We start from the raw sequence: 24,662 nt of genomic DNA, 5'->3' as shown, positions 1-24,662 counted from the left end.
TGGTTAAAACTCATCGTAATGGACCAAAGGGTGAAGTTTATTAAATCAAAGTAAATCTTTAACTTGTTGTCTTGTTCTACATTTAACTTTATGTCACGTGGTGCTATAAAAACAAAAGGTACAGAACATTTCAGAATTTTACCTGCGATGTTTCCTGCTCCTCCTGTGGGAACAACGACCTCCAGCTCTGGCAGAGCCGCCCCCGGCTCAGCCCGCTCCACTTCACTGAGCTCCAGGTAAGCGTAGACGAAGTGTGCGAGCTGGATTAGGATTCTGGACCAGTTCACCGAGTTGAGGCTCATTAACCCATGAGACAGCACCAGCTGCTGGTCAGCAAACAGGCGCCTCAAAGGCTGGTCGATGTCGTCAGAGCTGCCATCGGCTGCCGGCGCAACCACATGACGTCATCCTAAGTTAAAATGACCAACACCTGACTCCTACTGCTGATGTACCTGCAAATACGTGCACGTTATCCTCCAGGCATGTGGTCATGTGCTTCTCCTGCACCGGGGTGACACGTCCTCGAGGGTAAACCACCACCACATCCAAACCAGGCAAGCCTTTGGCACTCTGGATGGCCGAGCCCCCAGTATCACCGGAGGTACCTGAACCGAAAGAGCATCCACACCTGAGTGAACATTCACATGGATTCAAATGCTGTTTTATTTATGTAAACTGGAATCAAAATAGTCTTTAGAGGAACAAACTGCAATGAGCCAAATATTTCTAATCTTGGCATTTTTTTGCAGCCCTGATACTGGAGTTTCTTGTCCTTGTTTCCACGTTTGATGTTTAGCTGTCTGAACCACGTCTGGCCAGACTTCTTCAGGCAGTAGATGGGTGTCCAACTGATTTCTTCCAGATCTGAGCTGATGGGACTCCTGGACGTCTTATTTTGAAGGGTAATGAGCTTGATGCATCTCTCATCTGCTGCATTAAAGTTTCCCTGTCACTACGATCCTTGTTTCTTTGCACTTCTTCAAAAGAGTTTAAACATTTTGAATCTGCTTTAAGATCCTTGTCTGGGAGAGACCTTGCTGCTGCGGTAGAACTACCGAGAGTCCTAGTTGCTGTGAAACGGTCTTTTTCAGCCTCACACTGGTAGCAGAGTTTGGCTGTTCTTTACTCTGCTTTAATCCTCCTACGCAGCCTTTTCTGTTTCATTTCACGACTGGGTTTCAAACGTTTGTGTGACATTTATCATCATAAACCTGATTACAATCCTACAAAACCTGACTTTGTGGAAGTGCACCAATAAGAGCTGATGCTGGTTTGAAGACAAACACCAAATATTGATTTGATTTAGGTTTTTTTTCATTGTCTACTCACTTTCATTTTGTAAATTGATAAAAACAATCTATAATCCAACCCCTTATATTTCTGCAAGCATTTTTTGCTGAGTGTTTTTTCACACTTTAAACCTTTGCACAGAACTATTTGTTCCTATCAAATAGAAAGACTTGCACCTGTTTTTTCGTCTTTACATGAAAATAAAGATTTTTTGGTCCTCAGATTTTAATGACTGGGAGATGGAAGTGATGGTGTTTGATCCAAGTGGCTCCCGTCTCCCATCCTCTTGACTCCACATGTTGGGCAAACTGGTTGGGTAACAGCTCAGACAGTAGAACTAGGACAGAGGGGCGGAGGGATTTGGATGCATGGTACATTCCTTGTAATGAATACATTTGATCAAAGAACACCAGTTTTTCTAAAGAGAGACCAGTTTTTCTGTCAATTCTTTAAAGCCGATGCCCATATCCAAAGATGCCATTGAGGAGATGTTTCAGGAATGTTTATAGCAGCAAAAAGGTTGGCCTATTTATTGTTGTGTGGGTCAAAGTACATGGTGGATCAGTCTTGGATTGAGTAACAGGGAGAGATTTTGAAGGTAACCATTAGCAGAATGTGCCATTTCAAACAGGAAGTACCCGCCAGGTCCAAGAATCCAAAATCCCATAGACTTCTATAGAGAAATAAACAGCTGTTAAGATCTTGTTCCCACAAGATAATATTCCGTTCCAACAGGATAATATTACGTTCCCTCGAAATAATTAATTCGTACTAACAAAATAATTATTCAAGTCATAAGTCCTTCATAAACACGTATATGGTCTCCGTCCGGCCGCAAAAGCCTCTTTCAGCAGTAACTTCCGTGTCTCTGTGACCCACATTCGTTCAAGAAATAAAAAAGAAAAACAAAAATGATCAATTTATTATTGTCTCAATGAATATAAGAAAAATATCATAAGATTTATGATACCTAGGCTTGCTGCTTTGCCATAAAGCGACTGCTATAAAGTATGTTAATAAAAGACAAGTCCTGAATATTATTATTCCTATTCGACCCTAAACTACAATATCAGCTGGCTGCCCGAATGCCGGCATGACAAGCAAAAGAGCTCCGCGGCAGAGCTATGTCCGGTGAATCGTATGGAAACCACAGAAACCACAGACTGCCCCTTAAATCTCATGAAGCCTCACAGATTTTGACACTCAAAGACAGATGTGCGCTGACTCAGCGTTCTGTGCTTCTGCTGCACACAAATGGAAACAGTGACACCTCCAGCTGGAGGGCCTTCTTACCTACAACAACTACAGCTCTGCGGCTCTCTTTCTTCAGGAAGTAGGAGAGAAAGTGGACGGTGCAGCTCATGGCCAGATCCTTAAAAGCCAGAGTTTCTCCGTGGAAAAGCTCCAACACGGTCAGGCCATCCTTCAGCCTAGCTACCCGGACCACCTCAGGCACAGAGAAACCAGAGAGGGCCTCCTCCACGAGGACTGTAGGGAGAACACAGCAGAGGAGGTGATGAGAGGAGGATGTTTGACCAGCGTTGGGCCCTGTACCAACACGAGGGTCTCACTCACCCCCCAGGTCGTCTCTGGGGATGAGCTGAGGGGGGATGAACAGAGACGCCACCTCCACCACCACTCTGGGGTAGGACAGCCCCCTCCAGCTCCTCAGCGCGTCGGGGTCCAGCACCGGTAGCGTTTCCGGCATGAACATGCCCCCATCCGGAGCGTAGCCGGAGAACAACACATCCCTGAAGCTCCAGCCCCCCACCCCGCCCCGGGTGCTGCAGTACTGCATGGTTGAGCTCTGTGAACAACACATGATCGTGACCATCAGAGGAGGACCATGAACTCACAGTGTTCTAGTACAATGCTGAGGGTCAAACACCTCATCGGGTTCGTCCTTCTTTTGTTCAGACACTGAAGGCAAAAACCGCAAAATACTCTAAAACTAAATTAGCATGAGTTCTCTCTACAGTAACTTCCTAAAAAGCAATGACCCTGTACTGCTGTGGTGAACCAGACGCTGGTGTTGGTGTTCCATGTTTCTACCACGATAGTTGGGATTTGGTTCAGTTTATGCTATGGTTTACTTTGAGGAGAGGAGCGAGGAATGTTTTCATACAATTCATAGAAATATCTGGCAACTCAGGACGGGTACCTTTAGGAGGATCCAATGAGAGATGCCACAAAAATCCCAGCAACCTTAAAGACCCAGTCCAATAAAAATGGTGTTTTTGGTGTTTTTTTCATGTTCTTGTGGCCTTTTTCTTATGGTGGATGAAATATTTAAAAGGAAAATTAAACTACATTTATTGGATTTCTAGAATTAGATTTATGCTTCTGAAAAGGCTGTGACAAAGCTGCTACAGTCAGCGTGTCACAAGCTCCCCGCTCTGCTCCATTCTGATGCATCCACCTGTAAACCAATAGATCCATGAACGTCTTTGTTTTCCTCGTCTGAGATGGAATCTAGATCAGAACGGGACGGATGGATAGCTCTGATATCACTCCATTTTTGTTGCACCGCCAATGTTAGCTTAGGGGTTTTGAGGGGCTGTAAGCTAGCAGGAGAGAGTGTAAAAGATGGGATCATGGGAAACAAGCAGGGGCTGACTTTGCAACTACAGTCCCGCCCTCAATTCGGAGGTGAATTTCTAATGAACTCCTGCCGCTTCAGATACTATGTCCTAGAGAACGACACTGGTTTTTTGAATTTAGATAAAAATGGCATAATCATAATTAAAAAAAACACTTGGAAGGCTTTCAAACTAGATCCAAAGAGGATGCATGAGGCGCGTCATGCAGTGCGCCAGGCATTCCTTACAATACAGAGAACTGGACTTGAGTCAGTGCAGTAAAGTAAAATGAGATCCTACCAGGCAGGTTTGCTCCAGCTTCAGGCTAACACCAGTCTGCCCACAAAAACTGCAAACGCACTTCTTTGTAAGTCACACAAACTCATGTCCTACAGAATGCATGTACGTCAACCAGCTGCAGGTTCTGTTGTCTCTAAGTTTTATGCAGGTAGATCCAGAAATCTGCTGCTGAGCTGCAGATCAGAAACATCTGAACTTTGGAACGACACGCCGAGACACTGATCACATTTACAGCTGAGAATCTGCAAGGCAGAAATGTTCTCATTTAATACTCCACCCAATCATGTGACCCCCATACACTTTGTATTCAGACGTTAAACTCTATTCATGCTGAATGTTCAGACTATTCTACACGTGAGGTATTCCATTTCATTCGAAAATGAAGTGGAGGCCTCCAAGAATCACCTGATACATTATGAAAATAAGAAATGTGATTAAGATCTCCTCCCTGTGGGTGGTGAGCCAACAGGAAGTCAAATCCTGTGTAGTCTTCTTGGGTCCAGCCGGTCCTGTGGCAAAAGGCCTTTAGGCACTTCCTGTGGGCCCCAATCCCACCTGGTTCCCCCCAATGAACAGGATTCTGCTATAGTGTAAAGTCTAACTAGAAAAATGTTTTTTATAATTTTTTTTTATATCAGTTATCATTACCTGTGATAAAACTGAAGTGAATGATGGAGTTTTGTGTCATGCTTAAAAGGTCTTTAATTAAATGTTAAAAAAAAGAATGAAAAACTTCAAAAAATGCTGATAAAAGCAAAACAATGCAGAGCAGCAGAGTAACCCTTAGCAAAAAGTAATCTATTTAAGTGTAATACAAGTATACTAAACTCTATACTATAGTGAGGCAGTGTACTTGAAGTTTACTTTTTAGATATTGTAAATTTAAAGACCCACTCGTGTTTTCACCCACACATGTTTTTGTGGTATTTTTCTGATGGAGGACACAAATAAAACTGAGTATCTCTTTATTGAAATCATTGTGAATCAGAATGATTCTTTGGGCGATAGGAAACTCGCCACTGACGTGATCTTTAATCTTAACAGACATTCAGGATCAACGTGAGCTCAGTAAAGCCCGATCGGGCTATGTCCGAATTACTAAACCTCTGTTTCGTTACTGAAGCTCGAACTGCTTCAGTTCCCAAAGCCTCAGAGGTTCCGTGAAGCTGATCCTCACCGGTGAACACACACGAACCTAAACCTGCACGTGCTCCGAGCTCACGCGCGTTTTTCACCAAACGACGAGAAAGTCTTTCGCGGAAGAAGCTAGCTTACCTCTGCTTGCGTCACATGTCCAACGCGGCCGCTCATTGGCTTGTTGCAAAGAAACGGGGCGGGGCTTAGCGAACGTCTTCAAGAAAAAAAGCATCAAATGTAGAAACGGGGATTATTTACAGGAAAGAAAGCCTCCAAATTATAAATGAAGTTAACAGTTTAATTCTTTACTGTTTAAATAATTTTAAACCACAATTTTTAGTTCATTTTGTGGATTTGGGTATTATTTATTCAACTTTCTGCCACTCCCCAAGTTCTAGCACTGAAAACTCCTGTTGACAAATTTAACATTTTATGGTTTCAGTGTTTCTGAAGGCTAAAGAGCTAACATGTCCATTTATGATTAAGAATACACACATATTAATCTAAGTTTGAAATCTCAATGTAGATCCATGTTTCTGTTATTTTGTCTTGTTTCGTTTGTAAATCCAAATTTCCAGATGGATTCAGTAAGAAGATTAAAAGCTCTGTTGTGAGTTTGAAGCCTATGGGTTTCATAAAATGCAGTTAAAGAGAACATAAAGAGGCTGGAAGCATGCGTCTTTATGTTCTCTGCTGCTCCATCACAACCTGAACTCAGTAACGGTCCGGACCAGCAGGACATGCTGCTGCTGTCTGCTTTCTCAGATGATCTCACATGGATGTAAAAAACCCTTTTTCCTCCTACATTTCTGTGAAAGTATAAGCATCACTTCAGTAAAAAGTTTCCCATAATGCCCGATGGAATGGGAGGAGTCAGCGTGCACATCTGCTCACCTGAATTCTACAGGTTACTAGGCAGATTTCCTGAAGGAACGACACTTTTTTCCACCGTTGATTTTAATGCACATCATCAGCAAACATAAAAACATTCATGGCAGTTTCACCATTTTCTTCTTTTTACAAAATCTGCTTACAAAATTGAAATCATGCAAATAACCCACAAAAAACGGAGACACTGAACATCTCATGCGCGCGCACGAAGCAGTCAGAAATACAAACACCAGTCTGGAGGGGAAAAAAAGAACTTTAGTACTTTCAGAAGTCTGTCTGCTTCACTGTGGAGCTGCTTTCCTCTGCAGGTTTCCTCAGAACCCGAAACCGGTTCAGGTGTTTGGACTTTCACATGCTTCAATGTGGAATCTGGAAATCCACAGGTCCCTTTCCCTTTGGAGCTTTTGTTTTTTTTTTTTTTGCATTTTAGACTTAAAAAAAATTCTCTTACTTTTTTAACGTAAGACTTTATAATTTGTAAATAAAGATTCTACTTTTGTTTGGCTTTAACCTCCAATCATGGCAAAGTTAGATTCTTCATAAAAAAGGAGAAATCAATCTTAAATCGTGAGCTGGAACCAAACTGACTCCAGAATCTGCTCTGGTTTACGGTTCTGAAGGTCTCACGGGCACGTCCGCTGCACGTGGGTGAATTAGACCGGCGTGTCCTAGTTTAGGTCACTAACGAAGCGGACATCTAAACTTTTCTGGGGTCTCTTCCTCCCCGGGTCAGTGGTGGAGACTGGACTGGAATGATAATGCCCCTCCCTCCTCTCGGCACACTGAAGAGGACCAAACCACCTGGAATAATCACGCAGTTGATTTGAGGCGCCGTTGGCCAAAACAAAGCCTGACCAGGACAGGAAAAGGCCCGCAGCTCCATCACTACCCGTTCACGCAGAGGAAACCGGATCTGGATCGGACCAGAACCTGCCAGAGCTAAGGCATCCAACAGATGGATTTTAAAAGCTTCATTTGGTGAGGAACCTCAGGTCACAAACGTGTGACTGCCATCTGGGGGCGCCCTCCGACCTCCACATGTTCCAGTCTTCATGTGGTGTTTCACATCATAAGCAGGTAAGGCGGACACGTTTCACTTACAAATAAAACCCTTAAGGAACAGAAATGTCTTCCTGATCGCGTTTGCTCAGGGGAGTCTCCATACGATGGTTTGGTCCAATTTCAGACTGGATCTGCAGACGTTCGTCTCCCCGCTGAAGCTCACAACGTTCTGAGCAACCACAACAGCTGGAGGCTCTGCCCAGAACACGCCCACACCACCCCGAGGCTTCTGCACGTCCAGAAACCAGAGCGGTGGGACTCTCCATCCAACGTCTTCAGGTCCATCCACAACATTAAACCTTCACCAACGGCACAACCCCAGCAGGTTAGGAGGTGTCCTGCAGCTCCTTGGCCTTAGTCAGGATGGTGTGCACGTCTGAGATGGGGTAATCCTGGGGGGGTTCAAACACGAGGATGAGCTGCGCGGACAGACACTCGCATGGAAAGCTGCACTGTGACGTACCTGCAGTAACCTCATGTTCACCGTGAAGTCTCCTGCCAGCAGGTCGCTGCGGATGAGTCTGCAGACAGAGGGCAGAGGGATTCAGGTGAGCAGGAAGAGGAGGAAGAGCAGAGCCGGCCAGGGAAGGGCGGGGCCTCACATCAGCATGGCGCAGCACACCAGGATGAGGAAGTCGAAGCGGTCTTTGTCAGAGAACAGCGTGTCCCAGATGCGGATGACGTCTGGCAGGAGGAACTCCTGGGACAGCAGCAGGGTGAGCCAGCGGAAGGTGAAGTACTGAGGCTTGATGTTCTGCTCCTCCTGTGGGCCTCAGAGAAGACGGCATCAGAGAGGATCTGAGCGAGTTTGGTGCTGCACACCTGAAAGCTACCAGAGAACCTCCAAAGGTTTGGCTGCTGGGATTGTTCTGCTTGGAGTTCAGAACAATCCGCCTTCTCCTCAGCCATCTTCACCATCCACGAACATTATCATCGATTCTGAAGGACGTTTTATTTTGAAAAACAGCTCATACGTCGATGAGTCATTCTTCATGCTGCTCTTGTTGTTCGTGTCGGTCGCGAGTCCTGAATACATTTGCCACCTTCTTACAGCAGCAGCTCCAAGCTGACAAAGGTAATAACCTTTGATGCTTATTGATGCAAATATGCATCAAACCACCAAACTGATCCTAATGAAGCTTTTACCTGAAAGCAAAAGCATAAGGGACATTTGATCTAATCGCTGGAAATTTAAATTCAGGCGTCATAAAAAAAAGTTTCTTTGAGTAGAAAGGTACGGAGCCCTTGTCCTGACATTAAGATTTTAAAATATATCTTGTTCCCACAGATTAATATCTCGTTCGTACGAAATACTATTCCGTTCCCACAAGATACTATCCCGTTCCCTCGAAATGATTAACTCGTTCGAACGCAATAATTATTCACGTCATAATTCATTCACGCGGATATGCTCTCTGTACGCCGGCAAAAGCTGCTTTCAGCGGTAACTTCCGTGAAAGCGGCTTTTGCCGGCGTACAGAGAGCATATCCGCGTGAATGACTTATGACGTGAATAATTATTGCGTTCGAACGAGTTAATCATTTCGAGGGGACGGGATAGTATCTTGTGGGAACGGAATAGTATTTCGTACGAACGAGATATTAATCTGAGGGGAACAAGATATTAATCTGTGGGAACAAGATATATTTTAAAATCTTAATGTCAGGACAAGGGCTCCGTAGAAAGGAGCTACTGAGGAAATGGAGGAAGTCTTCAACTTCAAAGAAAAAGAAATCTGCTATTTTAGAAAAATCTTCCTCCAAATATGCATTTATTGAGACAGCTGTTGTTCCCAGATACCAAGACAGCTTTGCACAATATGTGGCGCATGGCTCTCTAATGCAACACTTACGCTGAGTCATGTTTATTATTTCATTGGAAAATACCGGTTTTATGACGGCTGGGTCACTTTCTTTTGCTTCATTTTTTTGTCACACCTTAAAGTCGGACGTGAGAAAGAGAACATTTCCATTTTAATGACACCAAGTGGTAAGTTTAAAGCGGCTGAAAATATTTCACAGGGAATTAAGCTTCAATAAAATAAAGTTTTGGATTTGTGGAAACATAAAAAGTAACATTTAAGAAGGTTTTTTTTTACAGTAGGGCTGTCACTAACGATTATTTCTGTAGTTGATTAGTCAACGATTCTTTTTTCAATTAGTCGATTAGTTAACGATGATTGTTTACATCAAGTTTTTTCTTTTTTCTTTTTACAGAGTGGTGGTGCTGGTACTCGGTCCATGGAGGTTTGTGGTATGCATGGTACCGCTAAATCATTTAAAATGACCAAAGAAAATCCAGGCGCAACGACCAAATTAGCGTAGTTGATTTTTCATAGTCTATTCTCAGTGACATTCCATATAAAAGAGCGGTCCACCGGGCGGCTGGCTAGCGTAGCGGGCTCCATCCCTCCAGTTTCATGGGCTCTGTGACAGGCTGGCGACCTGTCCAAGGTGTCTCCCGCCTTCACCCAACAGTCACCGGGACAGTCTCTGGCAATCGCGCGGCCCCAGCGGGTCAGAAAAACGGATGGAAGTTCAGGACCAAAGTCCTCGCATCAAACGGACATACGGGATTTCTTTTCTACCTTTTGATGAGTCACTGAAAGCATCACGTGCCCAAACCTGATTGGTTGACGCAGCTGCGCCATGTCCAATGATGGCGCTGCAGGACTTCAGATCATGTCTCTACATTGACTTAACATTCAAACTCGTCGCCCCTGATGAGAATCGCGTCCGGTGTGAGCCCAGAACGTGAGACCAGTTTTTCCCACGTTAGAGCGAGCTGGGGGTCTCACCAGCTTGAGGAGGAGCTGAGGGTCTTTGTCCCGGAGCATGGCGTAGACGCTCTCCATCTTGTAGGTGATGCCGCACTGGGAGTCATCCAGGCTCTTGATGAAGTTGTCTCTGTTCTCCGACATCAGGTTAGTGAAACAGAAGAAGGTGTCGGCTTCGGCGTGCTCTGTGGACCGCAGCAGGACGCATCAGAACCATCCAGGACCTCACCCTCGGTGAGTTCCAGCAGAACCACCTTTTTGCTGAACTGAAGAATATATATAGAGCGGAATCTGGGGCAGAGCCGTGCACGTGCATGCGCACGTCTCCAGACTTACAGACCTTTCCACTCCGTGTTCGGGTCGGTGACGAATGTGTAGTAGATCGGCCCGACGATCTCGTTCATGCCCTGGACGTAGGCGATGCCGGGGTTGAGTTTGGCGTAGATGAAGAGAATGCGCTCCACCACCTCCCAGTGGGCCTCGCTGCCGCTGGGCAGAACCTCATACTCGTTTGACGGGTACAAGTTCAGAGCCTTCCCTGGAGAGCTGACCTGCAGCAGGACACAGACCCATGCTGTCATACGGAACCGGATCCCAGTCTGGTCTTCTGGTGTAGAAACTGTTTCCACCCCTCTAAAGGGAGTCCTGAGGGGGGCGGCTCCAGCGGCCGACTGCACCTCAGCACGCATGCTGCCAAGTCTGAGCTTTTATTGTGAAAAACAAGCATCCAACACTCACGTTGGTGACCCCGCTGCGGTTACGGTTCACCGTCTGAGCCTTCAGGGTGGTCTGCTCCACTCGCCGACGGAGCGTCTCGTAATCGTTTTGGGGGTCCAGGATCAGCTGGCTCGGGTACTCCGTGGGGCGCTGGAAGAACGCCATGTCCGGGTACAAACGCCTGCAAACGTGAGACGGGAGTTACTGCTGTGGCAGAACAGACGCCATCAAGGTAGGTCGACACGGGATTTCCCTTTGACAGCTTCGAAATGACAGAAAGCACTAGGACCCCATTTTTGCTAAAATGTGGCTAATTTTAAGGGCTGATAAGTTAAAAACTAAATACTTCAATTACATCTCTACAGATTTTCTTAGGACGTTAACAGCTTTCTACAAAATGTAATTTTTTAAGAAGAATAAAACATAAAAAAGACAATTCCATAATACATTACAATAGGCTAGGACACAACAGACATCTTCTTTTCCTTTCAGCTTCCTCCATGAAAGCCTCTGTTCTACATTCTCTTCCTTTCTGCATCCATGAACCTCCTTGGTCTTCCTCTAGACCTCTTGCCTGGCAGCTCTAGGACTCAGCATCCTTCTACCAATAGACTCTCCTCTGACATTCATGTGCAAATGCATATTTTTGGGAGCCTTTTTTGCTTCCTAGGACACATAAATACTTCATGTGGGAGCTTAAATTGAGGCGCTATACTATTAAGTTATGGGTGGGGCAATCTGCTGCCATGGCTCCGCCCACTACGTTTACATACACATTTTTTTCTTTTTCCCCCCCTCAGTTTTTCAGTTCAGTCTTTTCTGATCATCATAGAAATGATATAACTGTGAGACGCTGAGATCTCCTTCATATTCACCGGACGTCTTTGTCGATCTGCAGAAGGATCTCGTTATCTTTGAAGTAGGTGTTCCACCTGCTGTCTGGGTTTGGATTCAGAGGCTGAAAGTAAAACCACAGCAGAGTGAGACGCATGAGAGCTCCAGGGTTTTCACAAAACAGGATCCTGTAGTCTGGTAGTCATGGAGATTCACTCCGTTTATCCCAGACTGCCTATGAGGTTCTCCTTCTCTAGAGAGGATCAACATCCAGGATAAGAACATCAAGAACAGTTAGAAATGTTGGATTTCTGATGTTGTCATTAACCTTTGTGCTATCTTGTGGGGTCAAAATGACCCCACCTTTACATTGACGTGTTCTCCCTACCATGACAAAGGTGGATAAAGGTGAAGAGGATTTCATGTAATCCATGGACACCAGTGAAGATCACAAATCATTGAAGAAAAGAGGTTCACTGTCTTGTGGGGTCCAGATGACCCCACTCCCAATGTTAACGTGCCTCCGAGGCACATTAACATTGGGAGTGGGGTCATCTGGACCCCACAAGACAGTGCGCAGAACAAGCAGATACCGGTCCAACGTTAGAGTGCCTTGGATAGCACAAGGGTTAAAAACCTATGAATGTTTAAAAGACAAAAAGCCTCCATAGTAAATACTGTCTGCAGGGTTTTCTTCATAGCTGCAATGTCTCTCGTTTGCAGATAATAATGTAGGATTTTCCACCCCAGCAAAACAAAGAGATACACCTAAGACATCTGTAAATATAAAACTGAATAACAACTAACTGGTCAGATCTTTAGCCTCCACATCTTTCAGCGACAGAAACTTTCATCACCTGTCGGAAACCACAGACTCATGAGCCTCCTTCACGGAACAAAAAAAAGTCTGGAGCGTTGCAGTCATGGCAACAAAAATGATTGACAAGCTTCAGGAGGCTCCAGTAATGATGTGTTCGTAGATGACAGAACAACATTGACAGTTTTAAATCTACTCCGCAGATATTTAGAAAACACCTTTAGGTCAAGTCTTTGCATTTGGTTTTGCTGTGTTTCCTGAAAGCCGCTGCTCTGCAGAACCATTGACTGTGTAAAAGAAATGGACCAATCGCGTGTGATGTCACCCAAAGACAACGCACCTTCCTTCCGGTTCCAACCAACCAGCCGTAGTTTATGTTCATCAGCTTGTTGGAACCAGATGTTCTCAGAAAGCCATGATTGGTTCCTCTGGGTCGGATTCTACATTTTTATGGCAACCACTCTCTCCAATCAGGAGTGAGCAAGTTAGAAGGTCACACCCCAAATCTGTCAATCAAATGGTTTGAACGTTCGATCAGAGGCCACCTACTTTCATTGAGGCATCTGCTTGGTCAGTTTATAACGTGAATCACTTGCACTACAGCTAAAATATCATGAAAAAAAATTAGGATTATCAAGAACAGGTTAATAAAAGGGTATCAGAGCAGGAATGGTTATTCTGATAAACATAATGACTGAATAATAGCCATTTATTTCTCTATAGAAGTCTATGGGATTTTTGCTTTCTGGGACCAGCAGGTACTTCCTGTTTGGAACGCTTGGGGGGAGGGGCTGCTCAGTCCAGTTCTTATTCACTGTCAATGTGCAGAACAGAAGTCTGAGAAAGCAGCCGTCATCTTAAATCTTCAGTCACTGAAAACACGTTTACTTTTAAACATGTTTACTTGATGTGTCAGGAGGAGCTGTGTGTGTTTTTTCAGCAGGCTCCTGGCCGGTCCAAACCCTGATTTAGGAAGCAGCTCTCAAACAAATCCAGCTATTTTACTAGGTTTGGTTCATGAAACCTGGTAAAATAGGTTTCATGTCACCCATAAAGAAGCACAAACAAAACTTTCAGACGATTTAAAAACGGACTCCTTCCCGATATAAATATCCTTTAGGGACACAATAGACAAAAAAAATGTCTGATCATCTTTGAAAGGGTGTTGCTTTCCTCTTTTAGCAGCAGAACAAACATGTTTGAATTTCACCGACTGCTGCTTTGTTGTGATTCTACTCCCAGGTTTGTGATGGAGTGAGGACCCCCTTGAAAACGAGATGACACATCTCAAGGGGCTTATCCTACAAACAAATAAATGTGAAATGTGATGGAACTTCAGCCAGTCTGACAGTGTTCCTGTCTGCAGCAGCTAACTGAAAATCAGCACCACAGATGTTTATTTAGACCAATCAAGTACTGATGTCCATCTGATGGAGATGGGGGGGCGGGGCCTGGATCAAACTTGACAGAGGCAGAGAAACAGACTCACGTGATCCTCCATGGTGACATCTTCTCTGGACAGACCCAGGTTGGCTTTGGCGATGCCCGGCTGGATGATCATTTCTTTCAGGAACTGAGAGTACAGATCTCTGAGGACACACATGGTGGACAAACATCAGACACAGAGCAGTAGCTCAACAGGGTGCAGGACAATGTTTCCATTGTCCCTACTGCGATAGATGATAAATCAGTAAAAAACTTTGGGACCAAAACTTTTTCCTCTTTCTTTTCTTTCAAAACCAAAGATCTGATGGATGTTTGGTCTCTTCTGGTTTGTTGTAAGCAAAGCTTTGTCTTCTCAGCCTTCATCACTGACAGCAACTCTATCCTTCCACTGTTTGTGTAAGTAAGAGCACGTCAGCAACAGCAAGTGAACTTTCCCGCTTTGTTTGGCTGAGATCCAAACACTTAAACCTGAGGGAAGATCCAGGAACTCCAACACAACAAGCTGGAGTTCAAGAATGAGAGAGAAAAAACTGTCGGCAGCTTAAATCCAATACTCTTGGAGAGGTCATTGTCTTTCCAACCCCCCTACCACCAACAAACAGGAGATCTCACACCACTGCTCATATTTCCCCTCTGACGTCCTGTTGGTGGTGCCTGCAGAAGAAGATCAGAGACACCGATCCATCAGGAAGGCATTGAATGTGGGCAGCACAGCTGCACCTATGCCGGTGTTTACACGACATTACAACTGAATTCCTGGCCACTTTTCAATCCTGATTTTTTTAAATCTTATTGCAATTGTCAGAAGTCAGAGCTCTGTCTCCCTCTCTGTTCACCGGCGGGAGTCGTCTTCAGTATACTGAATGCACGTCATCTCCCAGCAACCCCAGCGTGCAGTTTCTGAGTGCTGCACACCTGACTCTCATTTGCCAAATCACTCACACCACACTTAAGCACTGCACTGAGCCTCACCCAGTGTGAAGTATTGTTTGTGCCGCTCTGCCTTCATTACTGAGCGCTGTATTTGGACCTGATCTTCTGTTTCCTGATCCTGTTTGCCTGCTGCAACTCGTGCCTGGATCCTGACTACTCCCGTCTCTCCTCTGATGCTCTCATGCCTGTTATTGACCCCTGATTTAGCTTTGTGGACTTTTAACTGAGCTAATAAACCTGCTGCACTTGGATCCAGCCGTCTGCCTGTTCTTGTGACAGTAATTATGCAATAATGTCAGTTTAGATTCTCCCTCATCAAGTTCCATCAAAGCAGTAGAAAAGGAAAGACCCAGAGAAACGTCTTCAATACTCAAACGTTTTGATTATTCAACACGTTTTGTGGTGAGTCAGCTCAGTTTGTGTGAACACAGTAAACGTTATTCCATTAAGACGGTTTAATTCGTCTTCTGCAGGTTCGTGTAACACAAAAGTCTTTAACACCTGACGCTTGTAACTGTACTTAACTTAGTGTTTCGGCTCGTTGTGGAATCAGTCAGTAAAAGAAGCACTAAAAAAGCAAAGCAGCCCATAGATTATATTAAAGAACACGAGAGTCCAAACCGGTTCACTGCCTCTCAGGAGAGGTGGCTTTGTTTTACTCCTTTTTGACTTTACAGATTTATTTAGAGATTTACAGAGAATCCAGCTCCCAGCTGTTGCATGTATGGCACTGAAAATGTTCTTGAGCTGGTCAAGGTTCAGATCAATGAGAACTCTTCTCAATTCTGCTTCTCCAGTTTGTCAAACTGTCAGACATAAAGGCTTTTGCCACAATTTTTTACTGAATTTGTTATTTTTTTTATCAACAGGAGTTATTTACCCCATTCACTGAGAGAACAACAGAAGTGCATCTCTGAGTAGCTTTTTCACGTCTGCTTTTGTTTTAGACAGACAGGCTACAGCTTCTATTCTGATCAATGCAATTATTGAAGGAAACAAGCAGCAACTTGTTAAACTTCAGTGCAGATGTGGATCCAAATGACCTTTGACTCTGACCTTTGACTTTGACAAAGTCTCTGGATGAAGATGATCGGTTTTAAAAACACTCATTTTATGGACTGGATCAATTTATCCACCCAGATCGATCTGTTTGAGGCAAGTTAATCGAACAAAACCGTTAAAAATGTTGAAAATGAAATATATCATTTTAGTGAATATTGGAAAATTGGATTGAGACTTGGGAGGTTTATTTTACTATAACATAAAAACGACCAATCACAGCGGACGGCACACATGTGATGCAGCAAAAACGGATCAGTCCATCATTCCAGTCCAGCGTGTGGAAACACTTTGAATTGAATAAAGTCATGTGACCATCCAATGTGCTAGAATGTTCTAAGAATGTTTACTTTGGATTCTTTGGATGTGGAAAAACAATAGTGGGCTGAACTTCAGGAACTAAAGTGAATGGATTTGACATTCATTCTAGTTTACTTGTTTGTTTGGACACATATTTCATTTCCACTTGATGATCTGGAAGAAATCCAAGAATCTGGAAAACTTCACTGTTCAGTAGCAGGAATTTCTGTCTGAGTCTCACTGGTGCTCAGAAGCTCAGAAGGCTTGAGGGGTTGAAGCTCAGAGGGATGTCCTTACCTCTGCTTCTTGAGGAAAGGTTCCCATAGCGTCTGATCCACAGGAAGGTAGTTGAGGAGGATCTGAGAAGCAGCAGATGACACAAAGCAAAGGAACTCCTGAGTTTGCAGACTTCAGTGGTCATTGTGACAGAAACAGGATCCACGCTGGCCTCCATCAGCTGGAATTTATGTTAGACTGAGAGCATCCTCACAGGTTCCAGGTAGGAATCACAGGCAGGAAGCAGCGAGAGCCGCAAGTTGCTTTGTTTAGCTGATGTGACGCTGCGTTCACACCGGACGAGATTCGCACGGCAAATTTGTGTCCGCCGCCTGTCAAAGTCACTGCTGGACACTTGTCAAAAAATAAATTTTATTGTGGGAGGAGTTACTGTCAAAAATATGTAGCCTCATCCCTACATGGAAGCACAGACCGTCACACACAGTCAATGCTTGGGAGACACGGATGACGTTGAGGTCAGGCTTATTTAGAGCTTTACAAAAACGTTGGTAATCCCGTCTCCATGTCCGAGTTCATTTGGAGTCTCTCCTGGTACGGTGAGCTTCACCATCTCCCAGCAGGTGCAAATGAAAAAAATATCATAAAGTTCAGGAAGAGACCAAACAGATTCTCCTCCATGTTGGTTTTGGACTGCACATGTTGACGACACCATCAACATGTCTCAGGCCAAAACCGGGTTCCTGATTGGTTGACGCAAGGCAATTTTTTTCTGCCACAGTTCAGATGTGCGCTGCTAACATGGTGCAGGACGTCTGATCGAGTCTGTACGTTGAATTACCATTGAAATTGGACGCCTCTGCCGTGTAAACTGGGTTTGGTGTGAATGCAGCTTAAAATGATGTTGGGAGGATCAGCTGAGAGAAAGCCCTTCGCTAGGACATCTGCATTTATGAGGAACAACCTCACCAAACAACACCAAACATAAGGTTTCTTTAAGTGACCGTTAGAGCACTGTTGGTCAACTGTGCAGTCAGAACAGAATGCATGTGGGAGCAGAATGTTGTGACATCCATCAAACTAGAGCAGCATGATATGAGGAAATATGTAATTTTAGTGATCAATATTGCGATAACTTGAGATACATGAACAAATAGGAAAACAACCAAAAGCATTTCCATTTCCCTGCAACAGTTATATTTAAATATAAGTACATTAAAAATACTCCAAATGACCCTTGCCTACAAAGGGCCGGGCATCCAACATGAAAGGGCTCCCTCCGATTGGTCAATTATGTAAAGGAGTCCATCGATTAGTCAAATGCATAAATAGATTTATTAGCTGCGTTCAATACTTCAGGATGCCATAAGATTGTTTTAGCACATTTAAGGTAACCATTTATTGCAATTTTCGCTGTCTTTTGCGATATTCATATTGCACATCCAGATAACGCAATAACCATAAAAATCGCAATTTATTGTGCAGGCCTGCATAAAACCTAAAAAAGCAGATCGGAGCTGATCTGAGGGAGCAGGGCGTCAAACGCTGGAGAACATCAAGACATTTAAAAAAACAAAAAATGAGACATGATAGTCACATTTATGATCCACATTTATTAATCGCGTATGTGATTGACGTTATCCAGTGCAGCAGCAGAAACTAACCTTCCAGCAGAGCGCACGGATGCCTCCTTCAAACGGGATCCCTGAAAGCACAGACGGTCCGTCAAACTCCCGCCACACAAAAGAAGGGTTTATTCAGGAACAGGAAGGGAAAGTTACCATTGAAGCACAGCTCCCTCAGCGTCTCCAGGTTGATGTGTTTTTCACTCAGAGCTGCTTTGAACTCCTGGATTCTACAACAGGGAACAGCACAGTGAGGGAGGTTCTGCCACGCTGACATGAAATGCAAAATCTGAACAGAACAAGACACTTCTGCTTCTGGTTAGACACCCAAGTCTGTGCACCAACCAGACGTACTTAAGGTTACCAGAACTTTTCAGGTAAGTGGCTGCACAGAGGTTAGCACTCTTGCATCACAATGAAAAGGCCCTGGTTCAAATCCCAGTAGTGTTCTGTCTGTGTGGAGTTTTGTTCTTCTCACGCTTAAGTGACTTTTCTCCAAGAGTTTAAAACCACGCTTCTTGTTTAATAGATGACTCTAAACAAGAGGTGGGCACTGAGGGCCGCATTCCTGCATGTCTTCCAAACATACCCTTCTCTGGCATGTTCTGATTGGCTGGACACACCTGAACCAGCCAATCAGCCGTGACTATCTAGAAATCATGCAGACACACCGGCCCTCGAGGCCTGGAATTGCCCACCCCTGCTCTGAACTGTGTGTTGACCTGCAACGGACCGGTAACCTGTCCAGGATGTACTCTGCCTTCACCCAATAGCAGTTAGGATAGGCTCCAGCAACCCTGTGACCCCAAAGGGTTTGTTTGTTTGTTTGTTTGTTTGTTTGTTTGTTTGTTTGGATGGATGGATGGATGGATGGATGGATGGATGGATGGATGGGTGGACAAAAAGTCATCCATGAATAACATCCGTGTTTCATGCGTTAAACCAATTAAAGGAATTTTAAGGATTATTCTGAAAAACCTCAGGAAATTGTTTCAGTCTTGGAAAACAATTTAAAAAAGTAAAAGCACATCGGAGTGTTGGTTGTTTTCTGACTTCCATGAAGGTGCTGAGGGGAGCTTGGTCAGGATAAGACATATCTCTTGTGGTAGAGTGTCTGCCCAGAGAGTGGAAATCCGTGAGTTCAAACCCACGGTTAAGTCATACCAGCTGTGTCTGCAGCTCACCGCTCCCCCAGGCGATGGTTCAATTGTGGAGAACACGTTTACTAATTTGACTTCAAAGTCCTACTCTGGTCATAATCTGTTGTAAAAGCATCCCTAGTGGTCTTTTAGTTATGATTAAGCCAGTTTTTTTAAACCAAAATTTAAAAAAAAATGTCACTTTCTAGAACAGTTTCTGCAGAGCAGCAGAAGTTCATTAAAAAAAAAAATAATAATAATCACCTCAGAGTTGCCGGAGGGACTGTTGGCACAGAGTAAGCCTGCACTCATTTCCCATCATCCCTTTGTTTACACTCTTTCCAAATAGCTTACAGCACCTCACTCCTCTTAGAGTGCAACAAAAATGGTGAATAATATCGGAGCTGTCCAGCCGTCCAGTTCTGATCCAGATTCCAGCTCAGACGAGGAAAACAGAGACGTTCATGGATCTATTTGTCTGCAGGTGGATGATCAGAATGGAGCAGAGCAGGAAGGTTGTGCCTCACCTTCTGTAATTTGTATATAACAACTAAAAGATTTTTTTAAACTGTTTTTTTCCCATCTGGTCTTGATTCACAACGATTTAATTTTTTTTTTACTTTAAACATAAGTGACCAGTACAGACAGTTCATCACGTGAGTGATTCTCTTTCATTATCTCAGCGTGACAGCCGGTGTTCATACCATAAACACCCGAGGAGCTAAATGTCACCATGAAACATGGAAACACATGTTGTGGGACAGAAAAGTTCAATGAAAAAATGCGTGTTTAGTCTAAAACAAACGAAGACAAGTCTTCTCCAGGTTTTCCGTGGACCTCCGTCAGTGTCTGAACATCCACAGGCCGGCCAGAGCCGCGGCTAACGGTCAGCTGACCTGCTAACGCGTCTGCTAGCAGCCGGCTAACAGGACTCTGTCATTCCTGAAGTAAAGTGAGACATTTCTAAACAATCCATTCGTCATTCAGTGTAGCTTTGCTTCCAAAAGTGTCGCCTAAAAGCCGGGTTTATGCTGCAGTTCAGTCACCGAGCGGTCTGTCTTTCTTCAATTAGCCTAGCATTAGCCGTGCTAACGCCGCAGATTCCGCCGGACGGAACCGCGTCCGCGCCGGCTTCGGCTTCGGCCGCTGCTGCGGCGGCTCTCACCTGTTTTTGTACGCGGTCGACATGTCTGCGCAGGTGACAGGTGGCCCCGAAACTGCTTCCAAATGGAGAGAATCACTGGCCAGAGGAAGTCCTGCAGCCTTTTCCGCCGTCAGCGTGCAGCATGCCCGCGGCTCCACCACCACCGGCTGCTTCCCCCTCCGCCCCGCCGCGGCGGCACCGCGTCAGGATCCGCCGCGTTAGCAAACGGCAACGCAGCAACGCTAAAACAAATAAACATAAAAACGCCATTCTCTGTCAGTAACCTGGACTTTAGAGTAAATGTACAATTCTTTGAATATACAGGATTCACTTTATAATCAGATTCTGATGACAGATTTATTTTTTAGAATATCTGAAATACATTGTTTTGTTTACACCTGACTCTAAATTAAGATGAAAAATAAATAAAAGAAAAATTCCATCTAGCGAATGTTGACTCAATTTGTCCTTATTGATGGATTGATTGAATTTTTCTGTTAATGATTGCAAATCTTCCTTGAGTGGTCAAAAATACGTGTCTTTCTTTAAAAATAGGCTGTTCTTACTCAAAAGTTTCAAAAGAACAGCAACTTTTCAAATTGTCAGTTTGGTAGACTTAAAGAAAACAAAAAAAGTAGCCAAACTGGTAAATCTCATAAATTAGGATTAAATAACTATTTAAAGTGGAAAATTAAATTACCTGAAAAAAACATTTTTTTAAACAGTTTGTATAAAATGCCTGTATGTTACATGAATTAAAAAAAAAAAAACTCCCTTATTTCACTTGACTTTTGTCTGTTTGGCAACAATAGGAAACTTGTGTGGAATAAATGATCCCACTGTATAAGACTTTTGCCCAATGTAAAGGAGTAAGAGCAAAGGTTCTTCTCCACAAATCTAACCCACTTTAAAATAAAAAAAGCAGTAAAGCTACTACCTCAATGATCTCTGGATGGTGGAAGCCATAAGTCCAGCAGAACTTTGTTCTGCTTTATCTTCCAAAAAATGTATCAATGAAACTAGATAAATTTTGAATTAATTGCTCAAATCAGACATGATCACATACCATTTCTTCCAATACCAACAAAAACAACAGTGTCTTTAGTGTCTACTCTGCAAAAACAGGCCCTCAAGAATAAGTCAAAAATTCTTATCATTATTTTTTTAATAACATGCAAATTGTTTCACCAATAATTTTTAAGAAAATACTTCTAGACATGCTTTATTTAACTAACAATTGCTTTTGAATAACCTTTTAAATAAAATTATGTTTCTTGGAAGAAAGAAAACCAGGCATATTTTCTTGAAACGATGGTCATCAGCCATAAGACACGAGCAAACTGTAAACGGTCCAGAGGAAGTGTCTCTGGTTGTTATTTTGGTTGGTGTTGTCTCATTCTATGTTTATTCTGTGCTTTTCTTTATGTTGTTGCTGTGGGCTCCTCAGCCTAAGACACATTTACCTCATGGGACAATAAAGTATACATTCGTTGGTTGGTGGGTGGGTGGGTGGGTGGGTGGGTGGTTGGTTGGTTGGTTGGGTGGTTGGTTGGTTGATTTGGCTACCTATGGTGCTTTAAAGAAATACGTCAGTTACAATGGGACAAAAATGTTTGTCAGTCACCAATTCTTCAAGTTTTCCCCCTTAAAAACTTGATGAAACTCTGTCATGTTTATCATTAATCCACTTCAACTTTGAGAGACAGAAAGTACTTTTTTTGTATAAAGGAGCCGAAAATAAATATTCATCTCCTACAAACAAGAATTCTGTTCCTCACAGACCTGTTTCAAACATCCTCTATCCTCAACACCTGTATTGATGTCACCTGTTTGATCTGGTTACTTGTATAAAAGACACCTGTCCACACCCTTAAACAGTCAGACGGCAACATCTCCACCATGACCAAGATCAAAGAGCTGTCAAAGGACACCAGGGACAAGCCTATAGACCTGAACTAGACTGCGATGAACCAATCTACAATAAACACCTCTGAGGGAAAAATGAACTTTTGGAGCAATGCTTAAAAACATGGAGAAAGATCACTGACAGTCTCCCACCACCTGGAGGTCCATTAAGATTTCTCACAAACAAATTAGAATGGTGCTAAAACAACCCAGAACTACATAGGGGAACACGTCAGAGAAGAGAGCTGGGACCACAGTAACAAAGGATACTGTAGTGACATAGAACACGGTCATGGATTCAAATCCTGATGTGCTCCAAAGGTCCGCCTGCTAGCACCACCACATGTCCAGGAACATCTAAAGTTCTCCAGAAATCATCTGGATGATCCAGAGGAAGGTTGTGGTCAGATGAGACCAAAATGAAACTCTTGGATATAAATCCCACTCTCCGTGTTTGGAGGGAGAATCAGAATCAGAATCAGAATCAGAATCAGAATCCTTTGTTTGTCCCAGGGGGAAATTACAGTTACAGCAGAGCTCCTGTCACCGAGTTTTTACATAATCAAAATGGTAAATGGTGTATACTTTTACTTTTGCTATACAATTCCCTTCAATCAGATAGTGTTACATCTGGGTAATATTTCTTAAACAGTCACTCCTCAAGATCAGTATTTGGTGAAAATATTCCTAATTGCAGCAAGGAAAGCAATAACCAGAATATGGCTTAAGCCAGAACCACCAACCCTCACAGACTGGACTGAAATAGTCGAGGAGATCTACATTATGGAAAAGATGAGAAGAAAATTTTAAGGAAATATGGGACAGATAGACTCTATATAAAAACTCACTGGCCATTGTATGACATATTTACACCTCTGGAATGGTGGCTGACATGTTTTATTTTTATATATTTTTTTTTTTCCTTGCCCTTTTTAAATTTTTATTTCATTTTATCCTATTTTATTTATTTATTTATCTATTTATTTTTTTCTCCTTGTTTGTAAGACTTACTTTGCTTGATGTCATGTACATTTGTATTAAACCTTGTTTAAAAAAATGAAAAATAAAGCTTAAGTTATAGAAAAAAAAAAGGCATCCCTCAATTTACAATGTCAAGTGCAAATTTGCAGGGTTCAAAATATTAATGTGTCACAGGAAGGTATGCCTGTTTTATATTGAGGAGTTAAGAGTGGTATTGCCACAGGAAGGAAGGACCTCCTGTGGTGCTCAGTTTGAATTAGGGGGGTGTTAGTCTCGCTGACCGTGAGCTCCTGCATCGGTCCAGGAGCAGGTTGAGGGGATGGGCGGAGTTATCCAGGTTTCTTCGAAGTTTCTTAAGCATCCTTCTCCCCATTACTGTCTCTAGGGAGTCCAGCTTAACTCTCACCACGTCCCCGGCCTTGCAGATCAGTTTGTTTAATCTTTTTGCATCTGCAGCCCGCAGTCTGCTGCCCCAGCACACCACAGCAAACACGATGTCACTGGAGACCACAGAGTCATAAAACATCCTCATCACAGTTTGACAGATGTTGAATGACCTGAGCCTCCTCGGGTCATTTTTACACAAAGCATCACAGTTTTCACCCCAGACCAGTTTGCTGTCGATGTAGACTCCCACTGTGTCCGCGTTGACCCCCTGGATGGAAACAGGGGTCACAAGAGACTCGATCTTCTTCCGGTCCATCACCAGTCCCTTCATTTTGGTGAAGTTGAGCTGCAGATTGTTCCGCTCACACCATGAGACCAAGTCACCAACGACACTCCTGTACTCAGGCTCCTCCTCTCCGCGGATGGAGCCAACTAAGGCTGAGTCGTCTGAAAACTTCTGCAGGTGACAGGATTCTGACCGGCAGCTGAAGTCTGTGGTGGAAAGGGTGACGAGGACGGTTCCTTGAGGTGCCCCAGTATTACTGACCACTCTGTCCAACACACAGCCAAGCAGCCGCACATACTGCAGCCTTGCAGCATGGTAGTCAGAATGATGTCACATCCCAAGAACGCCACTCTCACTGTGAAGCATGGGGTGGAAGTATCATGGTTTGGGGCGCTGATTATCAGGACAACTGATCCGTGTTGAGAAAAGGATGAACACATTGCCAGTGCAACAAAGGAGTGGCCAGTCTCTGCACCTCAGTTCCACAGAAGATCTGTGTTGTCGAGTGACAGCCCCAAAAGACCACAGCCTTTCAGAAGATCTGCATTTTTTTTACATTGTGTCTCTCACAATTGAACCTTACCGATGATGAATGTTACAAACATTTGACATCTTTTTAAGTGGAAGAGCTGGAAGACTTTGATTGACAAATCAAATTTACATTTGTTTTTGACTCCATTTTTTTCTAGCCTGACTGTACAACATCAAAAATAGTAGAAGAAAAGTTAGCATTATTGTGTCTGTTCCTTTGTCTTCTTCAATGGCAGACTTATGTTTTCTGACCAACACTGAGGAGATCCAGGATGACCACATGATTTT

General features: G+C 43.7%; 2 protein-coding genes across 5 annotated transcripts in view; both read right to left on the bottom strand.

Annotated features, from left to right (window-relative positions):
- Positions 1–5,499, bottom strand: part of thnsl2 (threonine synthase-like 2) — an 11,205-nt gene extending 5,706 nt beyond the window's left edge. The window contains exons 1-5 of one of the 3 annotated variants that reach the window (XM_023960593.2): positions 5,445–5,499; positions 2,866–3,097; positions 2,584–2,778; positions 453–605; positions 143–382 (exon numbers count right to left, since the gene is read on the bottom strand). In XM_023960593.2, coding sequence (XP_023816361.1) covers positions 143–382; positions 453–605; positions 2,584–2,778; positions 2,866–3,097; positions 5,445–5,480 — 856 coding nt within the window. In that variant the 5' untranslated portion in view covers positions 5,481–5,499. Of the gene's footprint in view, positions 1–142; positions 383–452; positions 606–2,583; positions 2,779–2,865; positions 3,098–4,169; positions 4,413–5,273; positions 5,388–5,444 lie in introns of those variants that run through there. The other 2 variants (XM_023960595.2, XM_023960594.2) reach the window with 2 other exon arrangements.
- An 813-nt stretch (positions 5,500–6,312) lies between these two features.
- Positions 6,313–20,507, bottom strand: tbc1d13 (TBC1 domain family, member 13). 2 transcript variants are annotated; one of them, XM_004084883.5, is made up of 12 exons: positions 20,306–20,507; positions 18,158–18,231; positions 18,041–18,081; positions 16,440–16,501; positions 13,894–13,993; positions 11,629–11,711; positions 10,775–10,934; positions 10,377–10,587; positions 10,058–10,221; positions 7,862–8,022; positions 7,723–7,780; positions 6,313–7,651 (listed from the first exon to the last, which is right to left on the bottom strand). In XM_004084883.5, exons 1-12 carry the CDS (start codon positions 20,326–20,328, stop codon positions 7,586–7,588), a joined length of 1,203 nt encoding a protein of 400 aa, XP_004084931.1. In that variant the 5' UTR covers positions 20,329–20,507; the 3' UTR covers positions 6,313–7,585. The 2 variants fall into 2 exon arrangements, with proteins under 2 accessions (XP_004084931.1, XP_078811745.1); XM_078955619.1 differs by lacking the exon at positions 20,306–20,507 and adding an exon at positions 19,405–19,670.
- Between the last annotated feature and the right edge of the window lie 4,155 nt (positions 20,508–24,662).

Source organism: Oryzias latipes, chromosome 12 (genome assembly GCF_053564925.1).
Source record: "Oryzias latipes strain Hd-rR chromosome 12, Olatipes_Hd-rR_3.1".
NCBI classification, from domain to species: Eukaryota; Metazoa; Chordata; class Actinopteri; order Beloniformes; family Adrianichthyidae; genus Oryzias; species Oryzias latipes.
Note: the sequence above shows the minus strand (reverse complement) of the source record. Positions and strands in the feature narration are given on the sequence as shown.